The sequence below is a fragment of the Hemicordylus capensis genome, chromosome 1, assembly GCF_027244095.1.
Source record: "Hemicordylus capensis ecotype Gifberg chromosome 1, rHemCap1.1.pri, whole genome shotgun sequence".
Lineage (NCBI taxonomy): Eukaryota > Metazoa > Chordata > Lepidosauria > Squamata > Cordylidae > Hemicordylus > Hemicordylus capensis.
The window spans coordinates 360,040,287-360,058,147 of record NC_069657.1 but is presented as its reverse complement, the minus strand read 5'-3'; the positions used below and the strand labels follow the sequence as shown (position 1 = coordinate 360,058,147).

Sequence of the window (17,861 nt, the reverse complement as noted above, 5' to 3'; positions counted from 1 at the left end):
TGGGAGGCACTGCTTTGCAGTGGTTCTGCTCTTACCTCACGGGCAGATTCCACATGGGTGTCCCTTGGAGACTGTTCTTCTTCCAAATCTGAACTTTCCTATGGTGTCCCTCAGGGAAACATATTGTCTCTAATATTATTTCACATCTGCATTAAACTGCTGGGAGAGATCATCTGGAGATTTAGTGCAGGGTGTTAGCAGTATGCTGAAGACACCCAAATCTATTTCTCCATGTCAACGTCATCAGGAGAAGGCATAACTTGGAGGCATAACCTGGAGGCAGTAATGGGCTGAATGAGGAATAACAAACTGAGGCGGAATCTAGTTAAGACGGAGGAACTTATTATGCGGGGTCGGAACTCGGGAGACAAGTTTGATCTGCCGGTCCTAGATGGAGTCACACTACCCCAGAAGGAACAGGTACGAAGTCTGGGGGTGCTTCTGGATCTGAACCTCTCCTTGGTGTCCCAGGTTGAGGCAGTGACCAGAGGTGCTTTTTATCAGCTTTGGCTGATACGCCAGCTGTGTCTGTTTCTTGAGATGAACGACCTCAAAACGGTGGTACATATGCTGATAACCTCTCGGCTAGATTACTGCAATGTGCTCTATGTGGGGCTGCCTTTGCCCATGTTCCGGACAAAATACAAGGTGCTGGTTATTACCTATAAAGCCCTAAACAGCTTAGGCCCTGGGTATTTAAGAGAAGGTCTTCATCACCATGGGCACCACCACCTGCTAAGGTAATCTGGAGAGGTTCGTCTACGCTTGCCGCCAACCTGTTTGGCAGCTGCTGGGGAGTGGGCCTTCTCCATTGCTGTCCCTGGACTCTGAAATGCGCTCCCTGTTGAAATAAGAGCTCCCCCATCTCTGGCAAGTTTTTAAAAGGCACTGAAGACACATTTATTCACCCAAGCTTTTAATTACATTTATGGTTTTACATTTTTAATGTTGGCTTTAAATGATTTTAATGTTAATGATTTTAATGTTTAAATGATTTTAATTGTTTGATTTAGTTTTGATTTTAATTGTTAATTTATTTTAATGTAAACTGCCCTGAACCATTTTTGGAAGGGTGGTATAGTAATTAATTAATTAATTAATTAATTAAATTGCTGCAGAACATCAAATAGCAAATATAGCTTGTTCTCTCCATGGAAGCAGATCTGGAATGTGTCATATAGATGGAAAGAATAATGTCACCCACAAGCTGCTACCTGTTAACTGCGTGAATTGGTAATATTTGCAACTAGTTAATGTGCATTAAGGCTATAAAAATAAACAGAAAACATTATCACTATCTCAACATTTATATGGGATCTTTAAATATCCTACAGTGCTTTCCATATGCTTGAGATTGCATCAAAACACTCCATTACTACTGCGCCAAAGTATAGGGAAACTGCTGTAAATCATAATTGGTAATGAACTGGCAGACCGTAACTTCATATTCAACAAGGAGATCCTCTGAATTCTCATTTGACTGAAAATATCTGATGTAATGGATTTGCTCTGGGGGTAGAGACAATTTCTCATATACAGATTTTCAGCCTCAAAAGTCTGTAAGAATCAGGAAATGTGGCATCCCTGCTTGTAATACAAAAGGGGTGTGTGTGTGTGTGTTTGTGTGTGTGTGAGAGAGAAAGATATATTTTATATGTGTATGAATCCAAATCTCTGTAGTAATACAGCGACAATCTCTGTATGTATAAATATACTCACCGTGGCTCCCTGCATCAAGTAGGGCAGCATTACAGGAAATGTGTACAATATTTGCCTTATGTTAAATGGTTCCCTGCAGGGAAAGGTCTTTCCTCAATCAGGAAAAGGGCATTTTACAGCATGTTGCACTGTAGGCATCCCACTCAGAGCCCTTAGAGTGTGACATCCCTTAAGTGTGTTACCTTTGTATGCACATGGTTGTTCTGTACCAATACATTTCATCATAGCTAGCAACTTACTGCCAGAAACAAGGTTTCCAATATATATAACCATCGCTCTCTAAAGTACTTCCATGAAGAAACTTCCTTGGAAATTCTAAGGAATAAAAACACAGGGATTTGCAGCACTGTAAACAGGAACAGCTTGATTTTCATCCATGCTGCTGCAAGCTTCTTTTCCTTCTCTCATCCAAAAGGCCCTAATGGCACAAGTCTTAATTATTTTGGCTAACACTAGATGCAGAAATTCTGTAGTGAATGCTTAAGTGTTTCATTTCTAGTTTCCATGGCAACATTACATCAGACTGCAGACAGCTGGCTCCACCGTTTTAAACCATAACAAATTGACCAAGCCAATTCAGAAAATTATACTTGCTTTAAAGAGATAGCACACCATTCAGCTGCCAACAGAATACAGCAAGACCATTTTCTGGCACATGGGCTAAGGCGGGGTCTCTTTCTCCGCTTCTTTGGAACAAGTGCATCTCTGACACATCAGCAATGTTCTAATACTGCAGAAAAGTGGGCCAGCTTGGGTCATTTTATTCCACAACTGCATAAAGGACCACAGGGGAACAGGAACAAAATCAACAGCATCTGCAGTTACCAAGGGCTGCATACAGTAAACTGAAACAACCTTTCGTCAGATGGTCAGAAAACTATAAAGCCAAGCTGTTACTGCTGCTTTGGCAGTCCTTACCCTCATCTTCCAACAAAAACAAGTACGACTGTAACTCAGCATTGCCCCTATACCTAATGCACCCTCTCAGGAGTGGCATATCCTTCCATTGTCTCCTCTGGCTGTAAAATCATTTTCTATAATGAATCAACCAAAGCTCATTCCAAATAATCTGAGAAAACATGAAAGTAGAAAAGCCAAGATTCTTCTGCATTTGCTCTTATCTTCTTGGGTCATGGTTTGGTTACTGAAGACATCAGGTATCTCCATTAGGCATAGGCAGGCTCAGACTGGCCCACAGGGCAACAGGGCATATCCCCGGTGTGCCCCACCTGCGGGGCGCCCCTGCACCCTGCCACACTCGGCAACAGTGAATACTCCCAGCCCCAAGTACCCATGCTGCTCAAAACCCAGCACCTCCCCCCACATACATTCCACCGCCCTCTCCGTGCCCCCAGTCTGGCCCTGGGCATCGGACTGTTTCAGGCAAATTCCCATTTTTACATACCAAGACACGACTCAAATGCAGAGATGCCCTGCTAGATTAGACTCAGTTACCACCACTATGAGTGCATTTATCCATAGTTTGCAACCCTTGATAACTGTTACAATAAATAAAAATATATATGTTACAAGAAATAAACTGTTACAATAAATAAAAATATATATGCTGGGTATTTTATTCCATCTATACACAGGCATATGGATGTCAACCTTTCCAATATGATTTCATTGTCTAAGTCTAAAGTGTGTGGGTGAGTGTGTTTGTATAAAAAAATTAAACAGAGCAGCATGCAATGTCTTACCAATGGCAAGTAGCATAACTGAGTAAAGTAGTGCTAGTTTGCCTTCCCATGCTGCATGTCCACACAAACTCTACTATATTAGCATCTGCACCAAAGGATCACAAATGAAGTAGCTGAGAAACAACCCGCTAGAGCAGGGATTCTCAATGTTGGGTCCCCAGATGTTATTGGACTCTACCTCCCATAATCCCCAGGCCCAGTAGCCTCTGGTTGGGGATTATGGGAGTTGAAGTCCAATAACATCTGGGGACCCAACGTTGAGGATCCCTGCACTAGAGTATCATCCTACCATAAATCTCATTCCTATTAAACTGTTCCATTTCTTCCTAATTCTGTTACATGCTAAAGCTGTTGTGGTCATTTGCAAAGACATCCTTATGGCTAGTGCAACACCCTAGGCAATGGGTTGTAATAATTTGCCAGCATTGTGGAAATTGTGCCTAATCATAAGCATTTACTTCTCATACAAATTATTCATTTTATTATAGTGGAGACCAGAATGCCATATGGCAAAATATCGGAAAAATAAAAATATGCCATTTAAGAAATGGACAAGGTAAGGGGAAAATGTTAAAAAAGAGATTTCTACATGTGTAAAATAAAGTTTATTATAAAAGAAAATACAATATAGATTTATTTAAGAATATTTGTTATATGTTGTAATTGTAAATAATAATAATTTCAAAATCAATAAGATGTACTGTTCATTTTCAAAGAGCAAATTGGTGCCTCTCAGCTTCCCTTCCTCTTCCTTTAGTCTACTTTGAAAACAAGTTGAAATAAAGGACAAAAGGGGGAAAACATGTATGAAGGGAAACATTTTACAGTCTAACGATTTAAAAATGCCTATACTTGGGGGAACTGAGAAGATAATTGAGAAAGCAAGAGAACAGTGGGAGAAAATGCAAAAATCAAGCATGCTGCGAGATAGTTAAATATAGCCACAAGAGACTTCTCTTTTCTCCTCTTGCAAGATGGGAAGCACATCCTCTGCATATTGTGCCACAGGCCTGATGACTTACCAGCTTTGGCATGTAGCAGCACTAACACTCCATTCTGAATAATCCTCCCTTGAGTGTTCCCTTGAGTGGGAAAGCTCTCTCTCAGTTTTGTAACCCTAAATTTTAGGCTCAAGCATTTCTTTTTAAAAACTATGTTGAAATTCTATCCTCCACACAAAATGCCTATTTGTAATAGTTGCATTACCAGACACAAGATTGGCTCTAGAATCTGCTACTTGGTATGTAAAGGCACGCCGGGGGGGGGGGGGGGGTCAAAGCAAAGCAGGATCAATTGGCCCCTCTCTGCAATTATCCCCTCCCCCACAGTTCTTTGCTAGCTGCATTACTTACAAGAGAGGCAGAAGTCAGCTCTAAGCAAATCTATTTGCCACAAGGGGAAAAAGGAGGGTGTTGTACATGGGAAACAATCCTTGGTTTCACTGGTGGAGCTTTGCTGACCTCTTTGGTGGCCCCCAGTTCCTTAATTATTGTCAATGGAATTTCAGAGGAAGAAAAATGGCGGGGGGGGGGGGGAGAGAAAGAATGACCCATCAAACACTACTGCCACGACTAGAAGGAGAGGCTATAGCACTAATACTACCTTCCTACGTATTAAAAACAAAACTTGTTAAATGTTAATTTGTTTTTTTAAAGATACATTTGAAGGACCACTAAAATGCTTATGAACATCTTCTAAGGAAAGTTTTAGACGCATTTCATTAGAACATTCGGACGACTGATTAGTCCAATACACACATTATGTTCAACACATGTACAGTCTGTGTACAGGGTACACAAGGACATACAGTAACTATAGCATATACTTTCTATCTGTAGCTTATGTTTGAGGGGTCCTGAACCAAGGTTCACTTTTAAAGTGAAGTCATGTACAATAATTCACACAAAAACATGTATATGTGTATAGACATCTGTATGCACACATATAACAATTAATACGACTAGTCTCCAGTTCATTTAAAAAAAACACAGGTTTTCTATAAAGCCCTAAACTGGTTAGGCCCAACAAATCCAAGAGATTCCAATAACTTGAGACCAGGATAATGGAAGGACCAGTTTCTCCTGTGCAGATCTGTCCATTCTCTTACGATCTTTGCCAGATGTCCGAGGTGAGAAACAAGGTATGTAAGAAATGGGGACAGGAGCATTACTGGAGTGTTGCCCTTCCTTAGAGATGTCAACCTGGGCATCCAGGTAAAAGATATCTTATTTACTCAGGCTTTTGCTTGATAGAACCTTTGGTGTGCATGTTAGTTTGAGTGTGACTTTAAAAAAATAAATTGTTGCATGTTTACTAATGTCAAAATGAACTGTTTTAAATACTTAGAGCCATCTTGGTGATGTATTGGGAAGATAAGATACATATGTTCATTTCCAACAGGAACAGGCATATTTCCTGTTCTATGTTCTCTGTGCTCTCTCTCTCATAGCTCTTCCCTGACCATTCCTCCCATGCAACCTGTGTGCATATACATGCCTTGGTTTGACATGGGCTGTTTAGTTGTGTACCCACTATCTGCTTTTGTACTCATAGCTACTTATCTTTCAGACTTGCTCTTTCCAAGTCAGGGGGCAGGTCCTAGGAAACAAATGAAGGCATGTTGGGCTGGAGGCCGTGATGGGGTGGATGTGGGCTAACAAACTCAAATTGAATCCAGATAAGACGGAGGTACTATTGGTCAGTAGGAGAGCCAATCGGGATGAGGAGATTTTACCGGTTCTGGATGGGGTTGCACTCCCCTTGAAGGAGCAAGTACGCAGCTTGGGGGTACCACTGGACCCGGCTCTACTTTTGGAAGCTCAGGTGGAGGCGGTGGCCAGCGGTGCCTTTGCACGGCTTCAGCTGGTGCGCCAGCTGCATCCCTTTCTCGAAAAGGCAGATCTGGCCACGGTTACCCACGCCTTAGTCACGTCGCGGCTGGATTACTGTAACGCGCTCTACGTGGGGCTGCCCTTGAATAATATCCGGAAACTGCAGCTAGTGCAAAACGCGGCAGCGAGGGTTTTATCTGGAGCTGCCCGTTGGGAACATATCACCCCCATTTTGAAAGAGCTGCACTGGCTACCGGTTCATTTCCGGGTCCAATTCAAGGTGCTGGTTTTGACCTTTAAAGCCCTAAACGGTTTGGGCCCGGGGTATTTGTGGGACCGCCTGCTCCCAAGGGTTGCTGCCCGCTTGACGAGGACATCTGGGGGGGCCCTGCTCCGGGTGCCGACAATGAGGGAGGCCCGGCTTTCGTGCACTCGGGACAGGGCCTTCTCTGTTGCTGCCCCCAGACTCTGGAATGCTCTCCCAGTGGCCATTCGTTCCTCGGACTCCATCACAGCTTTTAGAAAGCTTGTAAAGACTTGGCTTTTTACCCAGGCTTTTACATAATCATTTTTACTGCTGCTTCTGGGTGTTTTTATCTGTTGTATTGTTTTATGCCTGTTTTTATATGTTTTTATACTTTTAGCATGATGTTTTTATTGTGTTTTTATTGTATGTTTTTAACTTTTGTAAACCGCCTTGGGGCTATCTTTTTAACGAAAGGCAGTATAAAAATGCAAAATAAATAAATGTTATAATGTCCAGGCCAGGCCAAAAAGGGACAAGGGCCAGTGCCCTCTTGCTACTCATTATTTATTCATAAATGATCTAGAAGCAGGGGTAAGCAGCAACGTGGCCAAATTTGCAGATTATACCAAACTCTTCTGGGTAGTGAAATCCAAAACGGATTGTGAGGAGCTCCAAAAGGCTCTCTCCAGACTGGGGGAGTGGGCGACAAAGTGGCAAATGCGGTTCAGTGTTAGCAAGTGTAAGGTGATGCACATTGGGACGAAAAACCCCAACTTCAAGTATATGCTGATGGGATCTGAGCTGTCGGTGACTGACCAGTAGAGAGATCTTGGGGTCGTTGTGGACAGCTTGTTGAAAGTGTCGACTCAATGTGCGGCAGCTGTGAAAAAGGCCAATTCAATGCTAGGGATCATTAGGAAGGGGATTGAAAATAAAATGACTAATATTATAATGCCCTTATACAAAACTATGGTGCGACCACACTTGGAGTACTGCGTACAATTCTGGTCACCACATCTAAAAACGGACATTGTAGAACTGGAAACGTTACAGAAGAGGGCAAGCAAGATGATCAGGGGCCTCGAGCACCTTTCTTATGAGGCAAGACTACAACACCTGGGGCTCTTTAGTTTAGAAAAAAGATGACTGAGGGGAGACATGATGGAGGTCTATAAAATCATGCATGATGTGGAGAAAGTGGAGAGAGAGAATTTATTTTCCCTCTCACACAAAACTAGAACCAAGGGTCACTCCATGAAGTTGATTGCCAGGAGGTCTAGGACCAACAAACGGAAGTACTTTTTCACACAATGTGTGATCCACTTGTGGAACTCTCTGCCAGAGGATGTGGTAACAGCCAACAGCCTGGATGGCTTTAAAAGGAGTTTGGATGACTTCATGGAGGAGAGGTTTATCAATGGCTACCAGTCAGAGGGCTGTGGGCCATCTCCAGCCTCAAAGGCAGGATGCCTCTGAGTACCAGTTGCAGGGGAGTAATGGCAGGAGAGAGGGCAACTTCTGCCTGTGGCTTCCAGCGGCATCTGGTGGGCCACTGTGTGAAACAGGATGCTGGACTAGATGGGCCTTGGGCCTGATCCAGCAGGGCTGTTCTTATGTTCTTATGTACTCAGACCAGAGAGAAAACTTGCCCTGGAAGCTTTTTAAGAGATCAGAGCTTTCCACATGACCTGATGTGTCTATTGCTGCTTAAAGGCCTTCCTTGCTTTTGTTATCCTATGCCCCCCCCACCCATCCCCCACTAACTGGGCAAAGAAGTACTTTTCACATGTGGCTCTTCTACTTTGTAGGGAGAGAGCAACTGTCATAGCTAGATAGATAAACTTTTCATCAAAAGCAGTATATAAATATTCTAAAATAAATAATAAAAATAACGTCCTGGTGCGGTTGGAACTTGACACATTGCCTAAATTCACAACGTATAGTAGGTTTGAATCCTGAAAAATTATATATTCTGGTTTAGGCAAGGCTTTAACTCCCCAGGCCCTGTGCTCTTCATCTTTAAAGCACATTTTGAGATATCTGTCTTCTTCACTTTCATCGATTTATTTAAAACTTTCCTTTCTTGCCTCCCCATTCTCTTAAACCAGCTTGCTTGGGGCATGCTCAAAAAATTTCTTCGAGATAAGAGGGCCACTCTCATCTGGTGGACTAAACTGGCCATGAAGAATTAATGCTACAATAAGTTTGTTAGGCTTTAAGCTGCCACAAGATTATTTTATCTTTGCTTCTTCCTATAAACAAATGGACCCATTCAATAAAGTAGTGTAAAATCAGGATTATAACTAGGGGAAGGAGGCCCATGTTTGCCCCTCTCTCTGGTGGCCCCTCGGAGTGAGGGAGATAAGAAATAGGTAGGAGTTAAGCTAGAGTCACTCACGAACTGGGGAGCACAGGTTCTTTGAACCCATCCACTCAATTATAGCTACACCCCTGTGTCAAATGCATTTTTAAAAGCACCCAATTCTGCCTTCAATTTACATAACAACTATACAACATAAGCTCAACTGAAACATGATTATTTGCACTTACAACCTTCCTCTAGCATCCATAAGAAACAGGAGAAAACCCATCTCACTGATAATATAGCTTACTTTGTTCAAAAACACAGAAATAGATGAAGGAACTTTTGATGAAGCTCGACCACAACCAAGCCGTGTAATTAATGGTGCATAACAGAATGCAGACTGAGAATGTGAGAACTGAGGACATATTTAAGCTTGCACAGAAAACTATATCCACATTACTTAAGGAAGTTGTATGAGAGGACAAATCTGTTTACCACTTAGCAGAAGAATAAATATAAACCACTTTGCAACAATTCTATGCTGAGCATTCACTGAAATTAACTAATGAATGCAGTAATCTAGACATTCGGGACATGGGTTTAATTATGGAAAAATCACAAGGGTGCTCCAGTGGCCACTTTAGAGGAAAACACATTGACAAAGTACCTGGTGAAATTAATAAAACAGTCTTGTTATACATTCAAGATGGAAAAAAATTATATATACACCCAGTTTCCCCCCCAGGAAGTCTGCCTTAATACTGAAATAATTGTTAAGACAAGATTCAAAAGAGGTTAACCATTCACAGTTTTTCAGTTATTACAAGGACTAGACCTGGGTGCAATTTGAGGGAACAGCTGCTGCATCCTACCAGAGGAGCACAAACCACTTCTTGGTTGGAGGTATCAGTAATGTACACATGTTGCTGTTATGCAAATTTAGCATTCACCATTTGCTATATTCAGCATATTGTACAAGATACAAAACAAATATTAAAGCCATTTGAAAATGTACATATGGAAGTCATTGACAAACAGACTAAGGGCCTATCTGGTGTCCCCCCGCCCCGCCCCCCCCACACTTGTAATAGGGGAGACAAAAATATACTAGCAGTTCCCTGTGTAAAATGATCACATTGTACGTGTTAACAAAGCAACATTTATTTAGTTAATTTCTCTCTTACTCTTCTTTTAGAGAGTTCAAAGCAGCTTATACAGGGTCTTCCAAACAGGCACCTATCTATCAGCTAAATACCTATTTATCTTCTACAGTATCAAAATAGGCACTCCCAGATCATTCACTACTTGACACTGATAAGGGAACTATAATATATTCACAGTTTCATTTACTCTATTTGATACCATATCTTCCTTACTACTAGTTCGGGCTGCTGGATATTTTCATGTTCTCTACCACAAATCTAAAAAAGAAACATAAGATTTATTTTCTTCCACTGGAGCAATGCTGTGCTGGGAATGGATAGGGCCAGTTGCTCTCCCCATGCTAAATAAAGAGAATCACCACTTTTAAAAGGTGCCTCATTGGTTCAGTTAGCAGGAGGTAACTAGGAAAGAAAATGCACATCTGGAGCCTCTTAGGGGAAAAGGAGACTGGGAAAGAAGTGGCTGAAAAGTGGCAGGTGGGGAAAGTATTAAAGCTGCCTCCCCGCCACTCCAAATTGCCCCCTCCCAAAGCTGTCTTTCTCTAGCTCAGGGGCTCCCAACCTTGTATCCCCAGATGTTGGTGGACTATAGCTTCCACCATCCCCAGCCTCCACAATGGTCAAACATGGTATCCATGTAGTTAAATCACTGCAACATGCATAATCTAAAAACAAGTCAATTTATGCCAATTGAGTTCTTTGAGTCTCTAAGCTGAACACTAGAAGTCACAGGACTAACTCACAATTTTTTTTAAAGTTGGGTGACTGTTCCATTTAGTGTAACACCTCTGTAATTCCCCTCCCCCGCAAAAAATGAATCAAAGCCAACATGAGAAACCACAGAAAGGAAAAGCTCACACTTAGTGGCTAACAAACCCAAAGTTATGCCCTGAGATTACGTAGGTTTTCCCCCAGCAGAGCAATGAAACACATGAGTTTCAAGAAGAGTGGGGGGGGGGGGTTCTTGAGAGATGTCTGTGAGATGTCTTCGAGAAAAGGAAATTCATTACTTTTGCAGCATCCCCTGCTGGCTGATTCACAGTGAGAACAGCATCTTCCACAACTCCTTTTTCCATTGAATATAAAATGAAGGATCTGGCAGCTGTCACATGTTGAAAATGAGGGAAGAACTGCAAGGCAACGTGTTAAAACCTAATGAAGGAAATGTTAATAAAGTCCTCTTTATTTTATCCAGTAGTCTCCTATCTAGAGGCCAATTAGGGCTAGTTCTCCACAAATGTAATTTGAACATGCCAGTCGTTTCCAATTCCATTTCTGTAAGTCCTGTTGGAAAGCATCGTTCTTTTCCATTGCTATCTGACAGACAGGTGGCACCATATCAAACAGGCTCTTAGCATAAATAGATGCAGTTTCTGAAGTATATAAATTAGAGCACACCTGGTTTGAATTTGAGCCACAACCTAGTACAGAGGTGGGGAAGCTCTCTGTATTGTATTGATCAAGAAATAGCCAATAAACTTCATCCCTAACCACCCCAAAGTTACATATAAGCTGCCATATATACACATTGATGCATCCCCTACAAGCACAAATACGCATGTATTCTTTACACAGACAGAGATGCAGGAAGATGTACACAAGCTTTGGTGGCAGGTTAAGCAATACATCAAGTCTATAACAGGGCTCCAATTGCAAATGGATCCCTCCATCATCTTGCTTGGGGTCCCTATCCGAGAATCCTTCTCCAGATTCTGCAACAAGCTAGTAGAACTCCACCTAACGGTAGCTAAACATGTAACAGTTAAAGGCTAGAACAGGAGGAAACAGCCAACTATAAAAGAATGGTTTAACAAAATCTGGGAACTAATGACCATGGACAAGATCTCATCACAACAAATTAGGGGCACAATCAGCTGCCAATGTAAAGATTATTTCCTGAAGCATTGTCTTCCCTTCTTAATATTTGTACATTAAATTAAAACAACATATACCAGACCAGAAAGTCCTCCAATTACAATGACAAAATTCACATAATTTTGAGACAGGTCCCAAGTGTAATATGCTGGAAATGCAATATATTCTGGAAACTATTTTATGTAAACATTTTCTCATGCTGTGCTATTAACTGCTGATTTGATTGGTGGCGTTTGAATACTCTACATCAGGGTTTCTTAACCTTGGGGCCCCAGATGTTGTTCGACTACAACTCCCATCATCTCCAGACATGGCCCTTGTGGCTGAGGATGATGGGAGTTGTAGTCCAAAAACATCTGGGGGCACAAGGTTAAGAAACCCTGCTCTACATGACCTGGGCCAGTTGTGCCTTTTCTGTTTTGTTTTACTTGCTTGTATTTGAAATTTTGTTGTTGTTCTGAACAATTAAAAACAAGCAGGTTTTTTTTAAAGGTGTACACTTGCATATATGCATTCTCTTAACCACAGGCATAGGTTTCTCCTTGGCAGGAAACTTAGCAATGGAGCAGCTGGTATCATCCTAAAAGCACTTGGAAAGGTCCTTTTGAAGCACCCCTGCAAAGAGGAGAGGGTTAAAGCCTGTATATATCTCACTGTTTTCTGTAGACAATCCAGAGGAGGACAGGGAAAACTTTCAAGCGTGAATGACTGTTGAAGTATTGCCCGTCTGAAGCTCATTCTCTCCCCACTCCATCCAAAGAACTTGCTTTCTCTAGTGGTACCTTCTTCACAGTAGGAACTCTCGGGGAAAACAGATGCTGCCTGAGCAAGTGAGGTATTTTTCAAAAGAGCAAAAGAAAAGAGCTAGAGGTTACTGGAAGCTGCTAGAAGTTGAGAAGGTGCATGGTGGTGGTGACTGCAGCAAATCCTTCAGTACAGGCATGGTAACGAGGTGAGTGATCACTAGAAGACAAAGCAGCAAGTCAGGCAAGATGTCGCCCTGCCATCTCCACTTGCTGCTGCTTCACTGGCTCTGTACTGTGCCTGCCATCAGAACCAAACCATTCGAACCCAACTGCCCTGTGAGCAGGGGACAAGGTGAGGAAGGCCAATCATCACATATCCTACTCCTCACCTGCCGTGGCGACCCCATCATCGGACTGGAGCTCCCTTTCATAACAAGTAATTTAAAAACCAAACACACCTTTCTTTTAAAAGTGGAGATTCTGGCATTTTTAAAAAATTTCCTTTCCCCCTGTATTTGTGGTTTAAGAATTAAGAGATAAAAGTGAAGAGAAGTAGGAAACAGTATCAGCTAACCCATAATGCACTTTGTCCTTGAACACTCTGGCACAAATTATTATCCCTTACTAAAACTAATCCCAAGCACAGATAACATAACTGAGTGTATATTCTTCCCCTGTTATCTGTCTTCTTCTTGTTAAAGTGCCAGTCTACAGGGGCAGTGCCAAGGTGCTAGGGGCCCTCGTGCAGGCTTTGTCCCCTGGTACTTCCACCATACACTGGTGTGCCCTTTCATGCTTTCCCCCCACCCCACTGACACATCACTACTCCCAAATTTACCTTAATGGGGGGGGGAGGGAAGAGTGGGAAACTCAGAGGGTGGGCTGGTAGGTAAGAAGGTGAGCAGGTTACTTCCCCTCCTCTCCCCTGAAGCAATTGGGCCTGCTTCCCAAATTACAACATCATTGCAGGGGGCTCTGGGAGGAATCCCTTTACCAAAGAGAAGGGAGAACTGCTGCCATCTACCAGCTCCCCAATATGGGCCCTCTGGGTTTGCTGAAAACTATAACAGTTTGACTTGACTGACCCATCACCAACCTGCCAGTTAATTACAGTGCTATCAAGCCACCGAATGGCGCAGCAGGGAAATGACTTGCCTAGTGAGCAAGAGGTTGCTGGTTCGAATCCCCACTAGTATGGTTCCCAGAATATGGGCAACACCTATATCGGGCTGCAGCAATACAGGAAGGTGCTGAAAGGCATCATCTCACACTGCACGGGAGGAGGCAATGGTAAACCCCTCCTGTATGCTACCAAAGAAATCTACATGGCTCTGTGGTCACTAGGAGTCGACACTGACTCGAGGGCACAACTTTATATAGTATTATGATGACAGTGAAGGCCAAGAATAGGCAATGAAGGACAAGAATAGGCAGTACTTTGGACCTAGTGCTGTAGGATAGAAATAAATAAATAACTTTCTTTTCTGTCATGGATTTCTGCTGGTGCAGAGAACTGCCTTGACCCCATATAATCTGCAAGAGAAATGCAAGAACAAGTTGTTTTTCTTGCAGCCTTTGCTACTGATAGAACTAGAGACCCGGATGTTGGTTTGTGTGGAGCTACTCTGTTCCCCCTCCCCAAGTACTATTGGAAGAGTAGTGGTGGCTTTTGTCATTCTTTGAGATCTGACTGATCCACCGTATTTGGAGCGTGAGAAAGGTTTTCCTCTCAGGCCATACTGTCTACTCTGCGGCTTTATTGCCTTCATAAGCAATAAGTAAACAGGTACTTTTCTGTAGTGCACCTGCTCTCTGCTTCCGGCATACTGCGGTCTGTATTGCGTAGGTTGATTGAGGGGGTGGCTACTGAGCTAATGGACTGCATGGTCTTTTGATTCCTTCTGATTCTGAGTCTACAGTTCAATGTGTACTCTTGAAAGCTTCAAGTGTATTGTAACCTTTTTGAATAGTCAGCAATTAAATTATCAGACAGCCCAACAAACGTTTCAACGTTTGTTGAAAAGGCAACAAACACCTGTAAATACTCACTAAAAAAATCAAGGAGAGAGACTTCATTCTGCAAACCAAAAATGTTTACAGCAATAAAATCCTCTGAAGAGGCTTCTTGCCAAAAGAACGTTCAGAAACTTTTAAATTTAAGGGGAAAGGGACAGGGAGAGGAGAGAAGCAAACAAGTAGGCTTGATGCAGTAGCATTTACAACATTTCAGAAGGATTGGACATGACTGGAATTATCAAGTCATTAATAATAATGCATACATCTTAAAGTATGAACTGGACACCAAACAATGAGAAGATTAAATGTTAATTTGGATACATCTGGCACAAACCCAACACAGCTGCTGGCTTAGCATATTAAAAAGAAAGAATGAATGGAACCCTCCAAACTGAGCCTGGAATTAACAGCCTAGTGACAACAGAGGGCAGCCTCTTTGCAGACACAGGGGAGATGGCACCCTGTCCTCTGCTAATTGTTTCTGCATTTTAGCTCAGCAAGGGATCAAATGTCTCAATTTGCCATTAGAAAAAGTGTAAATGACAGGAGGTTGAGAGGAAGGAGCAAGATCAATACAAATTAAATCTTTCCATCATTACACGTCAACAGTAGCAGGAATGAGAGAGAGAGAGAGAGAGAGAGAGAGAGAGAGAGAGAGAGAGAGAGAGAGAGAGAGAGAGGTTTTTTATAATCTTTAATTTTATAAATTAAACTCTTTTAAAAATCTTTATAGCAGTTTATTTTTTTTCCTTTTTAAAGAACACTCAAACAAAAATCGCACATACATTTTATACATTAAAATTGCTCAATAGAACAATACTTTTCCTCATATAGGAATGTTGGAGAAAGTTATTACTGTAGGGTGAGCCATGGGAAACTGATTTGTAAGTCACCTCTAGTAGATTTTGTAGGATAAAATAAAATTAAAATATATTATTCTACAAAGAAGCATCATAAAATAGGTTAAGATAAACGTAAATCAATACATTTAAATAGCCAACATACATCAACACACACACACACACACACACACACACACACACAGACACACACTTTAACTAGCCATAGGATAGCAGCAAAAATGCTCAAGAGGAAACAGTCAGGCTGTGATCTGAAGATATGAAAATGCATTGGGATTAGACACTGAAATAAACTGCTAATATCTGCACATTTAGACCAAGCTTAGTTTTCCAGGAGAGTTTTACTCATGTTGCCATCACAACCACTTGGCCTATGGAAGCCACACGAACAGTACTAGAACGCTAATGTTGGTTCTGTCATACGTAAGGTTCAGTTTTCAGCATAACATCATGACTGTTCAAAAACTGACTTCTGCGTTTGCATGCCCAAAATTAAACTTATGCATAATGGAGGATACACAGAATGGGGTTACCACAGGCAGGGAACAAATACTGCAATCCTTTTTCATAATAACATGCCCAGACAACTGAACAAATAGGTCCTGAGTGTGGTAAGGAAGTTGGGTCACCTTAAATCATGGCTGCAGGAGTCTAGGTGAGTGTACACATTTATTACAATTTTTAGGAAAAACAAACAAAATGGGTCCCATTCAGTTACTTTTCCATGCATTCCAAAATGAACATGATGTACAGTGAATGGGATCAATTTTCAGAACTGCTTTGGTTACTCATTTGGCAGTGAGGAGGGGTATGTGTACCTTGTCTAGTTAGCAGTGGAAGTCCTCTGTGCAGCCACCACCTGGTGACTGCTGTTTTATTTTCCCACAATGTCCCAGACAAAAAGTTTGTCTGGGGCATTGCAGTAAGAAAATGGCAGTCATCAGTGCAGGCTGCTATTGTATCTTCCCACAGTTCTCTCAAGTCTTGACTGATGTTGCATCTGTGACATTTTAGAAAAACAAAATGGCAGTATCACAGATACATGACAGCTTTCGCTGTCTGGCTCTGCCGTCCCAATGTCCCACACCAATGCAGAGTCCAGGGCATTGTGGGAAAGTGGTAGATGCCAAGAAGTGAATGTGCAAAGGACATCTCCTGCCCATGGTGGTCATAGATAAGAGCAAAAGGTCTAAGAAAAATGTAGAAGTATGTTGTGGGGGAAAGGTTAGTGAAAATGCTGAGTAGTGAGATGAAACGATTCTGTATAAATGAATAACAACAAAAATATTAGCAAATGAGTACTGAAATGAATCAAACCTTTAGTAATAAAAACAAATTGTGCACTGACTTTTTTGTGAATACCCATAATAAATAACACTTGCTTGTGAAACTGGTGTCATATGAGGAGAACTTGTACATGTTTAAAGAAGAGAGACTCAAAATGGGAGTCATTAGTACTGAGCTGTGACCAAAAAACAAAGAGTACCAATACTACATTTGACAGCTATGAGTCCCCCCACAAAGTCCCTTTTCTTTTCTCTCTTCCCCCCCCCCAAAGAAAGCATTTTGACTGCAGCTATATAAGGGGCCTTCTAATTTCAGAGAGAGAATAGAGATCCATATTCACGGCAGTAATTGTATTTCCATTTTCCATGCTTATAGTTTAGGCCTCAGCTACCATATATCTATATATAGTCCTTGCATGTCAACAAAGCAGCAATGTAGTTGGTAGCATCACAGATACTGATACTTACATTACAATTGGAGGAACCATCAAATGTTGGGTAAGAACCATCAGGCCAATCAGATGAATCTATGCTACCTGAATGCCGATGTTGGGCCTCATATTCCTTAAGCTAAAATTAAAAACACAACAAATATTAGCCAATGCATTCCCTTGCTTGCTAAAATAGTTTATTAAAATTATGACTCTCTTATAAAATGGAATTATTTAGCAGAATTAAATGATCTAGCAATGCATTTCATACTATGCATTTCAGTCTGTTTAAATTGTATGCAACTGTTGTAACAATATTTATATTTTGCTCTTTGGAAATTTCAAAAAGAACTTATACACAGTTATATATACACACAGACAGCTTTATGGCATCTAAAGGGAATTAATTCTGATAAATTCCAGCAATGTGTGTGAAAACCAGCCCTCTAATAGTTAATGGAGAGAAAGTTATGTGTGAACTTAAAGAATGGTCTCATTAAGTCTTTATTGCAGACTCAACACAAATCTTGTTGGTGTGGTAGCTGAGTTTTCAAGCTTAGTTAAGCTATAATGAAATTCATATATTTATCAATTCATACTTACAGACACGCAAGTTTTGGGCGATATAGTAATATGTAGTACACTGAGCCTGTGGCATACCCCCCCTTCTCCCACAACT

The 17,861-nt window shown here is 41.6% G+C and overlaps 1 protein-coding gene across 2 annotated transcripts in view; it reads right to left on the bottom strand.

The window, feature by feature from the left end:
- The window catches only part of SASH1 (SAM and SH3 domain containing 1), a 197,945-nt gene that overhangs the window by 51,171 nt on the left and 128,913 nt on the right, over positions 1 to 17,861 (bottom strand). For both annotated transcript variants that reach the window (XM_053291380.1, XM_053291391.1), the window contains exon 8: positions 17,220 to 17,321. In XM_053291380.1, the coding sequence (XP_053147355.1) occupies positions 17,220 to 17,321 (102 nt within the window). The remainder of the gene's footprint in view (positions 1 to 17,219; positions 17,322 to 17,861) is intronic.